General features: G+C 40.1%; 1 protein-coding gene across 1 annotated transcript in view; it reads left to right on the top strand.

The window, feature by feature from the left end:
• The window catches only part of OTOA (otoancorin), a 33,578-nt gene that overhangs the window by 14,828 nt on the left and 6,971 nt on the right, over positions 1-11,779 (top strand). The window contains exons 18-23 of the mRNA XM_035339711.1: positions 625-760; positions 1,559-1,749; positions 3,772-3,865; positions 4,697-4,826; positions 8,101-8,288; positions 11,616-11,771. Coding sequence (XP_035195602.1) covers positions 625-760; positions 1,559-1,749; positions 3,772-3,865; positions 4,697-4,826; positions 8,101-8,288; positions 11,616-11,771 — 895 coding nt within the window. The remainder of the gene's footprint in view (positions 1-624; positions 761-1,558; positions 1,750-3,771; positions 3,866-4,696; positions 4,827-8,100; positions 8,289-11,615; positions 11,772-11,779) is intronic.

Below are 11,779 nucleotides of genomic sequence, written 5' to 3'. Positions count from 1 at the left end.
GGGGGCTGCTTGATCTTTTTTTTTAATACACCACTTACTTCCACTTACCTTTTTTATGGTGTTTTTTTTTTTTTTTTGAAAGCAGAGATGTAAGATAAAGCCATCACATTGCTGCCCAAGAGTACTGCTCTGTGTTGTTAAAAACATTTCAATGTGTTTAGAAACATTTTTTGTTAGTTAGCAAATTTTTGCACGATGTAAGTAGTCAAGTAATATTTAGTAACAGCTTGTTTTCCTCAGAAAACAACTAATGATCTTACCTTGATAGGAACCGCTGAGCTGTAACTCCTCACATGTGAATTCTCCTTTTTCTTTCTTTCTTTTTTCACACCTGCTGAAAGAGATAAAATGGTATGAGAACTATTATTTTGCTGGAAAATTTTAAACTAATTTAAGAAAAACCTGATCAAAAGTGAGAAAATAAAATGATTCTGTTTAAAAAGGCATTAATTTAATTTAAAATATGTTGGGGATTAATTGCAACTTTTCTGGCCTGCCTAGTTTATCATTTTTCAAGTTCAGGCTTGCCTCTGAATTTTTTCAGCCTCCACAGTATTATGGGTGTGGTTTTGGGCATCTGTGGGTCAGGTTTGCGTTCTGAGACCATTTTAATTCTTTTGGCAGGGTTGAGTACCTGGAATATGTTTCAGGCCCCCTGTGTGTCCCTTTCATTGAAAGCCTTGGGAAGACTGAGGTGGACCTCTTGAATCCAAGCTTTCACAAAAAAGACGCTGTCCTGCAGAAAGTTCAGGAGTGCTTGGTAGGCATGGTTAGGGGGTGGTCAGTGGCAGAGGGGGAGCTGCACAGAAGTCGTCTGTGATTACCTACTGACAGTTCCAAACCCAGTGAGAGTGGCTGATTAGCTTTGTTTCCCTTTATTGTCATGTGGCACATCACAAAGTCATTCTGCCTGCTGTACTTTCCAATCTGCAGGTAGATGGTTGTGTTCTTCTGTAGATAGAGCCTGTGTCTTGGGTTGATGTTTTCAGCTCTGTGTTTGTGTACCTGACATATTTTGTGGTTTCTGCCACCAAAGAGCTGCAGCAGTCACCATTTTTTAGGGAAAACTAGTTCTTGATGTAGCTGTGATTATTCATATCCTTGTACGTACAAACCAGCCCTATAATCCCTTGTGTTCTTGGCTAGAGAAATCCCACGAAGTGAAGCTTTGTGATAGCAAGACCTTGTGGCCCCTTTGCCATACAGGGCCATTTGAGGACTCTCCCAGCTAGCAGAACTGCACAGCTCCTGCACTTTTTGAGTAGTCACCAGGAGATTGTGGCAGGAGACTTAGTTTTAATTATTTTTTAAGTGTAGTTCAATATGAAAGAATGCTTATTAAATATCAAGTGCTTGTTAAATATCACCAGTTTTGTTGGTAAGAGCAAGAAGTATAAAACGGCTCCAACAGAAGCTATAGATTAAGTTGCCAGTGCAAACTGTTGTGTCTTTGTTCCTTAGAGGATCACAAAGCTTAAATGTGTTTTGATGCAGCTGAGTGATACAGGGCAAGAGCCAAGATCAGCTCTGCCAACAAGGTAAATGCTTCTTGTTTCAGAATGGTTCCATTGCTGATGAATATGATGTTGACCTACTTGGAAATCTAATCTGCCACTTACCTCCAACCTTTCTACACGACAGAATGTCCCTGAAGGCAATGGCAGCAGCCCTTCATCAATTCAAACTCTGCCAACAGCTCAGCCATGAGCAGAAGACTGAAATTAAATACAAACTCCTTGAGTTATATGGGTAAGGTATTAGGTATACCACCCTGCTTCTGCTGGTGGTTAAGGCATGCAAGATATTAAGGCAGTGTTCTTTGCTCACTAGAATGACATTTCTGTTCTGGTGTGTAAGGTGATAACTGTGGAACAAACTACAGCCCCAGGGACGCTCTGAATGAGTTAAGTCCCAGAGAAAAAGGAGAGAAAGCATAACAGTTGAGGGAGGGGCAGGCAAAGAGAATCTAGCCTGGCAAGAGCAAGGGTGTTACTGGCAAAGCATGGCACAGGAATGCAAAGAATTCTCACACTCAATGCACTGGTGTGAGAAGAGAAATAAAGACAACCTGTGGCAAAAGGAGAGAGCCAGAGGAGGAAGCAGAGGGATGTAAAGTTCAACCAAGTGAAGCAACAGAGCAGAAAGCACGTTGGATGTCATTAATGACTTGGATTAGGAGGCTGGTTCGAACCACACTGCTGAATCAATCATGCAAAAAGCAAAGTTGTCCTCTGGCAAGGATATACCATCTGTCTCTTACATTTTCTCTTGGAGGCATCTTGCATTTGAAGACAGAGACTGAACACACAGTTTCTGACCATGCCTTCAGTCCCAAAGTCTGTCACTCAGTGCTTCTAGTCATTTTAGTTGTTCATTCAGGTTCCTCCTCGTTGTCAGCATGTTTGTGGTAATGGAGTTGATATATTTTCCACCAGAAACCATTCCTGCATAAATCTGAATGAATCATGGTTCACTGTGCTAAATAATACTTCATTTTATTATTAAGAAAATACTTGTCTAGTCCAATGCCCTCATAATGGGACAACAAACTCCACAGTTTTCTATGAGAACACACTGTAGTAACAGACTGGTTGGACTACGACCTTCTGCAGGGACTTGCAGGATGAAATTTATTTATCCAAGTGCTCTCTTAATCAACTCCCGAGTGGGTTGGGAAACGTGTCAGATTTGTGTCTTAAATCAACTCCTGAGTGGGTTTGTCAGATTTGTGTCACACAGCCCAGATATGCATCGTGCTAAGCAACATATATTTTGAAACTCCCAGCACCACTCAGAACTGAATTTCTTTCTTATTCCTACAGATAATTTAACATGTTATTTCAGGAGGTATAGTACCTATCATAGAAAAAATCTCTAATACAGAAATAGCTTAGGTGTCATCAGATGTGGCTCTCCAAGGTGTTAGAGCTGCCTTTCACTACTCTTGATATTAGAGATGAAGAAAATAGCACAGAGTAAAAAATACGGAGCCAATAAAGATAGGTATTTAAATTTTCTGTTTCATCACCTGTGTTTCACATTCCTGTCCCTTAGTTTCAAAAAGTTTGAGTTACTTTCCTGAATTGCTTAGTGAATTTGATCTTTTCAGAACTGGGGGAATCTGTCCACTTTTGTGAGGTGTGCGTGGGCCTGTTTTTCAGAAATGATGAGCACCCACAGCTGCTGTTGGCATCAGAGAAAGCTGCAGTTGCCCAACAGCAATGAAAACCAGCCCATGTAAAACTGCAAATAGTTTAATATTGGAATACGCTTGTTTGTTCAAATTTTAAAGCAAGTACTAGTAAATATTCCTTACCTGAGTATTAACCAAGCTGATCCTTAGGATAAGGTATTTGGGTAAAGGATGGTTTCAGGTTTAGCTGTGAGGTTTCTCCTTCTCTTTTGATGCCATTTAGCAGGATGCTATTGCAGCATGAATCTGAGAGAAAATGAGATTTTTTTAAAGGTCTGTTTCTCCTCGCTTGAACCCTGTCATGCTAAGAATGCTATGAACACTGAGTGAGAGAGAGAACAAAGCTCCATGACCGCAATGTTTGAAGGCTTTCTCTGAATGTATTGAATTCCACTAATGCCCCATATGTCAGAGAGAGATGAGAAAGTACAGTCTGATGTTAATACGCATGATTCATCACACTGGCATAGGAGTATCTGTCTTTTCTGTATAATGCAGCATAATAAAAACTTAAGTTTTAGTATAATTTTGATTGCAAACATTCTTGATCAATATACTTTTTCAAAATGTTTCTTTAGCTCCCCGAGGAACTGGACAGCTGAAACAACATTAGATATTGGACCATTCATAGCTCAGTTGTCAAAAGGAGAATTAAATGTACTTGCTGAAAAGGTATATTTCTATTTTAACTTTTAATTTTTTAAGAGATGATGTTATAATTTGAGTTTCCCAGTCTAAATTATGTAACCTATGTGGCCCTTTGCCCAAGATACAATGTAGCACACACAGCAGTAACTGATATCCTCAGCATTGCACATTGTAGTTTCTTTGCCCTCCTTAGTTCATATAATCTTACAATTTTTTATGTATAGGGTTAAACTGTACTGGAGTGAGGTTTCGTTATTCTGCAGAAAGATGCGAGCAGAGTCAGCAAATTTTCCTCAGGAGATAACGCATATAATTGCCCAAGTAGCATAGGACTTCTCAACTCAAAGGGAGGTGTCTAGCAGGGTGGAGGAGAGACGTCAAAACATCACAAAAGTCTAAAAAATGGTAAACAGGTAAAAAATATTCCTCATAATTTAATTTGGTCCATATCCTCAATTCTTATTATTTATCTGACAAATTTGAAACAAACAAAATATTGTATTTTCCACACTGTATATCACGTAACAGAGGAGCTTGTTGCTACAATAAGGTCTGGAGACATTCTGCAGTCAGGCAGTTCTCAAATGTTGCCAGAAGCTGAGAGGACATACAAAAGGAAGAATTGCTCTGAATTTGTTTTGTTTCTAATAATGTTTTTCCTTAAAGATCTACCACTAACCTTTCAGAAGCAGCCAGTTTATTCTCCTTCTCTTGTGAAACATCTGCACAAATCAGAAGGAGGCTGAGCTGTTACTAAGAACTACTTTGCTGAGGTCTGCAGGAGTCTCTCTCCAAAACATTTTGTTTTGAAAGGGGGAAAGATGTCTTACTCATTGTTTTGCTTTCCTTTTGAAGTTCCAAGATATCATTTTGCAAATAGCAAAGACAGTAAGGCCAATTTCTTCAGCCAAAGAGCTTCTATCAACTGTATTTGAATCTGTCTCCAATGCCACTGCAAACACTGAACCACCTCTCATCAGACCAGGTGAGTGTTTCACCTGGTATCTGTGTGGTGTCAAAGACAACCAGGTGGCAGATTTGCATTTGGGGCTCTGCTGGTGAGTTTAAACTGACTTTTTGTTTTGACTTAGTCATTAAATGCATTCCAAGAGCAGGACAGTGAAAATTAAAGCATTAAGTAACTTACTAAGGATCAGTCTTCTAGCTAAAACAGTGAGTCTGTGCGCTGTTGCCTGTAGCCATCTGATGCACTGACCAATTGCTGAAAAACCTGATCTCAGTACATGATTGCATGGTTAACATCTCTTGGCATGTGTGTGAGTGCACAAAAGAAAAGATTATTGACTTGTATTACAGCTTTCTGTTTATTTTGGCTTTTTTTGGCTTCCTTTGTAACAGAAATGAAACTCCTTGAATTAAGAAGCAGTGGAGGTGACAAGTTACTGTTGTGACAAAAGATTACACGTAGTTAATCCGTTGCCAGACATGATTGTGTGTTGACTCAGCTGTCCTGAAATCTGACATCGGTGGTGGCACCGTGTTTTGTCTGTCCAAATGGACAAAATTTCTTATAATCTAAAATATATTTTAATTAGCAATCAGTCTACTAGAATCTCTAGTGACAAATGGATCGTTTTCTTTGTAGAAAATGCATACTCTGACTATATTGTATTACAACAATTCCTTCTCTTATCTTAAATTCACCTAGGCAGAATTTTTAGGCCATGCTATCCTGTGCTGTGGAGAACAACCATGCTGTAGGGGAGGCTTTTGAATGCACTGCTGAGAATTTAGAGCCCAACAGTTTCAGGGGGTTGGTACTGTCTATCTTTATGCCTTTGAAAACCTCCCCATTGGTTCTGTCCAACAGGATGCACGTCCAATCTCTCACCTAGCCCTGTGCCTGCATGGAAATCCTCCCACTTTGTATAACAGCAATTCTGAATGATGACTGTGGTGTCCCTTACAATGCTGTATTCATACACAGAGGGAGATGGAAAGCATTCTGCAGAGCTGTATTTTGCATTTCCTGAACAAAACCATGACCTCTGTTGAGCAGAGAAGTCATTACACATTTCTCATGCTCTTAAAAAAGCAGGATCAAGCTGGTACAGTAGCAGAGTCAAGCTGAATGGATCAAATTCACTCTTCCCTGAACAAATAAACCACCAGATTATTAACTGTTAAGAAATTAATTAAGAAATGTGTAGGCATGGGCCACAGGATTAAAGGTTCAGCATCAGATGTTTCAGCACATTTTTATCCTCACAAACAATTTTTTAGAACTCTGGATCACAACACACAAATCCCAAAGGCTCCTCTAATCAAACTTCTGTCCAGTGCAGTTGCAGAACTGTCTCATACTTGCACTGCAAGACCAATATAAACTTGCCAGTGAAACTAATGATCTTTGTCAAAGGATAACAGGGTTCCAAGGCTGCTCACTCTTTACTCAGGGTGTGCTGGCTTAGCTGGGGGCAAGAGTGGAAGATGAGAAATGGAGGGATTGCTTGTTCTGGTCCAAGAAATTCTGCAGTCCAGGTGTCGTATTGAAGTTCTGCTACCAAACATAATTTTATCAACTCCACAGAGCTCACACAGTAATTTCAGTAAGGAATGAAGTTTTCTGTCTGACTTCTAAATCACTAGAAAATTGACTACTAGGAAAGTGGCTCTAGAATGACATGGATGGCTCTCCATGCTACCAGCCTGCTATTTAACATTTCCTACTGTCTGGTTGTGAGCAAGTAGTAACGAAAGTAATAATTACAGTGACAGTTCTTACATCTGTGCCTACGCCAAGGAAAAAGCACAGGTGATGCTTAAGGCAGATTGGAGCATGAGGGCAAAACTCATTTGCTTAAGGCAAGTTGGAGCATATGAGGAATCATCTGCCCAAAATGCTACCAGAATGGAGCAGCAGTGGTGGAAAAAGAATTCAAGTTGCTTACCTCCTCACAGCACTGAGATGTTATGATATATTACCTATATAATATGTTCATCAAACTAAATATGATTATATAGTAAAAGGAAGAATGAAATAGCATCAGGTACAGGAAGTAAAACCAGGAGTCTAATTAGTATATCCCTCTGTAATAGTGCCAATGTATCTGGTATGTTGCAAATAATAAAATCAATGTTTTTTTCCATGAACAAAAAATAATAGGTTTTCACGACTTGGGGAAGGGAACTGCATTGTGTCTGGATGCCAGTATTTACATGAGAAAAGCTGACCTTTTTGCAGCATGGGAAAGTGAAACAATGCAGCTTCACAGGAGAGCACACCCAGGGAGAGCAGAACATCAGCTGGTACACTGCAAGCTGAACAACATTTTCGTTTGCTCAACAGATTCAATCTTTTCAGTGTTCTACCCACTACTGCAGCTTCCTTTGATGCAAATAAATCCCTCCTCTGCCTACTTTCAAAGTACAAATCTACTTTGTACATCCTCGCTTTATTTATCTGTGGGAGCTTAGCTCAGACATAGCATCTGAGAAACTCTTGATTTTTACTGGTAATGGCCATAACTGAAGGCATGTAGAGATTAATTGGTTTAGGTCATTATTTAATAAGGATTTCCTAAATTAGTGACAGGAGAAAGAGAAGTAAGTGAGCACATTAGGATTCCAGTTTCTGCTTTGCATCAATATTAGACATAGATAACACCAACGAAGACCATGTTTTGTTAAAACTGACACTGGAAAATATCTCATTTGATCATGCATGGGTCCAGAACCTGACCATAAATCAGATTTTTAAATGCAGGTTGTCTGTCCAAACACTTCTGCTCTAAGTGAGCCACTCTCTCTCATTCCTGACATTTTAATAACCTGCTTGATATGGAGAACAAGCACTGTGCTCCTCTGACACATCCAGTTTCTGTCTTCACCTTGTTTAAATGTCAGGCAAGTCTTACAAGCTATACATCTCTGTCATGGTACTTTAGCATGAAGGGGCCCCTTGTGGTTGTTACTTTCTTATTAAGCTGGGTTCACATATGTGCTGGTTGAACGTGAAGTTCATTCAGCTGCAACTTTTCTGGGAGATGAGGGCTGAGCAGCCTTAGCGGTGGAAGGAGGCTTCCACTAAGGCTATTCCAGAGGCTTTGTATCCACTACATCAATGATGTAAATATTTAAAGAAATAATTTCATAGTAAGATAATTAGTTAATCAATATCACATTGGCTGCAGTTAATTCACAATCTGTCAGCCTCTTATATTTTCCTATTGGTAAATTTCTTTTTTGCAGTCTCCTTGAGGAAAACTCTTAGTATTTCACTTTTTTTTTTTTTCCAGATTGCCTGGGAACCAGAGCCCCTTCTTCAGATGAAATTATTAAATTAGCAGAAGCAAATGTCTATTGGTCAGTTCAGGAACTGAAATGCATGGATGCAAGGACATTTGACAAAAATGTGGAGCGTCTTGGGACTGTCTCTGGTTTCAACAGCTCACAGCTTATGGTGTTGAAGGAAAAAGCCAAGCAGGTAACTATACTGTCTGTGAAAGAAAATTAAATCCATAATTTGACTTGCTGTTATTGAACTATGCAGTTCTAAAATAACTGTGTTATGGCAATGTAACTATTGATGCAGGAATATCTATTGCTTATTGGAAAAATAATGTGAGATGGTGATAGAAGGCTATTGTCTTGCTTTAGAGTCAACAGGCAAGTTGTTCTGAGCTATTGGCTGCTGAAAAACTTGAGTGCTTTTGTTTTCCAATGGCTTTTTGGTTGCTTGCTTCTTGCTTTTCTTTTATAAATTAAAAACCAGCAAGCTGTCCTATGGGATTTTGTTTGGCCTGCTGAGGATTCAGCTGAGAGTGTTCAAGTGTCTACATCTATGTTAAATATAGTTTATGGTGGCATAAAACCAGATGGACCAAGAGGGTGTTCAGCTATGTAAATAACAGGTCTCTGCACTGGGCACAGGGTGTACCTGATGCCCATGATGTTTGCCAGAGCACAGGACATGGTTGTGTGATGCCAGCACTGTGCCCTGTGTCCGGGGCCACCATCAGCAGGGTGCCTGGGTGTTCATCAGTGTTGCCTTGGCCAGCTGTGGGCTCCTGGCAGCCAAACCTCACCCCATTCTTGGCACTGGCGATTCACCCTCCAGGGGGGTGATCTTCCTGGTATTGTCACAAACAGACTTTTGATTCAGCCAGAAAAAGCCTTAGGATGTAGTCAAACCATTTGCTTTGGCTGCAGAAAACCCAGAGGTGAAGAGGTTACCAAGCCCAGGCTGTCTTCAGCTGCATATCATCAGCATCTGATGGAGGCTGTCTGCTCTCTGTCTCCATCTCTTCATGGCTAGCTACTTCTGAATCCCATTCTACCAAAATGATCCAACCCTTAAAAAGTTGTTTTTATGGTTCGCTCTGACAGAACAAGGGTAGGAAGCATCTACAAATCCAGTTGGCTGCCAGTAGGACCAATATGGTTTAGTGGAAGATTTGTTAGCGTTAGGTAGGAGGTTGGACTTGGTGATCTTGGAGGTCTCTTCCAACCTAGACTATTCTGTGATTCTGTGACCAGTGCAGATGCTTGGAGATCTGAGGCCTGGGACGAGGGTCAGGGTGGGCCTGGGCAGTATCTTTGTAATCATGAGTTGCAGTCAGAGCAGTGGAGCTGGCCATGACCTTTGGGTAAATAAAGCCGAAAGTGCAGTTTTTAGAAATGCAGCTCAGCTTTTAAAACTCCTGAACTACAGGTGCTTGAAGGGAGAGAGCGCTGGTCAGATTTCTGAAAGCTGACAGTGACTGCAGTTCTGTTTCTGCTGCCGTGCTGGGGTAGGACAACAGCCCCCTGTGTCAAATGCTTTCGTCCCAAGACAGCCTTCCTCTGTCAACAAGGAGATGTGTGGGTAGGAAAAGGGAAAAAAATCCTAGAAGATGAATGCTAGTTTTATTATCTGAGATGGTGGAAACTAAAGTGTTCTACAGCAGTGCAATGTAACGGTGTGCTTACAGAGTGATATCTGCTCTAGAGAAATTGTCTACAAGATTAATATGCCCAGCTATGTTCAATGCAAAGATACTGAAAGATACACAGATCTGTAGTGCACTAAATTTGTATATTGGGTCTCTGTAGTAAGACAGACTGCTGCTGGACAAGGACAGACTTCCTATATATTAATCTGTGGAATGGACCATAGCATTACACTGAAGGCCAAGCATGAGAAACCAGATAGTGCAGGCAAAACGACTACTCTTTGACATTATATGTATAAGATGCTGTTATATTATTAACTAAATGGCATCTTTGACTAAATGTTTGATTAGGCCAGCTTTAATTTCTCCTAAATTGATTTATTTACTCCAAAATAAACTACATACTACTTGTGATCCCAAACTAATTCAAAAAAACTAGTTATCAGATTGAGTCTTAATGAAAGTAAGCAGCCTAGCTCACTTGTAAGTGGAAGGTCTCCAGGCTCTGTGATAGTAACAGATGCATGGATTTACATTCTCTAGGTGAATGAGGACAAAGGAGTGGTTCAGTTTTCATGTGTTGTCTTATTTATACTGTTATGCCATAGATTTCATCCAGCACTGTCAGATGATGCTATTTATGAAACAGCTCAAACCCCGTATTTTATGACCTAGATCAGGAAACAGACACACAACATTTTTAACTGTATGTGTTTCGTGTGCCTCTTAAGCGAGAGAATTAGGAGCTTTAAAATCAGGATAATGTTTTTTTCTGTTTCTTTTCTTTGGAAAAGACTGAAATTTCCCAGGCCTAGGCCCCTGTTCTGTTTCTTTATGATATTGTAAAACCAGCATAAAAGATCTGGTGGAAACTCAGTCAGGAGGTATAGGTCCAGCAAAAGCCTGTCTTAAGCAAGTCTTTAACCCAAGGGTCATAGCTGAGAAGAAACACCTCAGCAGCCTTGTGGCTGCTCTGTCTCAGATGTGCACATTGGTATGAACAGCACATAGTCAGCAACTCTGGGTGAGGATTATTTTATTCCAGAGGTCTGGCCCTTTGTGGGTTGTACAGCACCACATGCATCTGAAGGTGCAAACACTGTTTAGTAGGCAAGTACAGAGAGATTTCTTCAGTGAGTCCTCATTAGCATTCACCCTTCCAGCTTTTTGAACAAAAGCTTGATCGTGGCAATCCTGAAAATAGAAAAAGTATTTCCATGGAATGGTCAGTTTAGCCCAGGACTGGCTTTTTACGTTTATTTCTCTAGATTAAGTTAACGGCACAATCATGTACTAGAAAACTTCCTGCTACCAACTAACATATTGCAATGTTGCTGACGTATGGAACCTTTTAAGGGAACATTTTTTTATTATACCTGTCTTGTTCAAGTTACTCCCTTCAGCCAGAACCTAGCATACTTTTTTTTTTTTTTTTTTCTTTTTGCAAAGACAGTTGGCCACATCCTGAGAAATACTGCCCACCAATTATCAGCTAAATATTATTGACAGTTCCAGGCTCCACAAATCCAGCTCTTGATGCCCTTTTCGTTATTCGTTATCCAGATAGATCTTTTCCTGTAGCCGAAATTTCCTTGGGGCTGGTCTGTAACGGCTTCTCAGTCACTGTAACTATATTACAGATAAAACTAGAAGCAGTAGAACTCGGTTTAAATACATTGTTACTGATATTTTAGGTAAACTAGCTATTGTTAATGCAGAACCTTGAAAACCTTCACAATATCTGGTCTCTGCATTTTGTGTGCAAAGAAGCCTACATCAGGTATTAGGACTTTTAAAACCAAAGCTATGGGGAATGGTTTACATACAGGAAGGTTCACAATAATCTAACAGATGCTGTATATTAATGAATCTGTCTAAAGGTTTGGGGTTCGCTGTCAGGCTGGAAGAGTTACCATATTATTTCTCTGGGGCGCATTGCTCTGGCACTCACTGAAGATGAAATTGAAGAGCTGGATTTACATCTGATCGACACCATTTCTGTCCTGAGTCAGCAAACAGAATGGACTCCTACCCAAGTAAGTAC

Source organism: Oxyura jamaicensis, chromosome 14, assembly GCF_011077185.1.
Source record: "Oxyura jamaicensis isolate SHBP4307 breed ruddy duck chromosome 14, BPBGC_Ojam_1.0, whole genome shotgun sequence".
Classification (NCBI taxonomy): domain Eukaryota; kingdom Metazoa; phylum Chordata; class Aves; order Anseriformes; family Anatidae; genus Oxyura; species Oxyura jamaicensis.
This window is presented reverse-complemented; position numbering and strand designations above follow the sequence as displayed.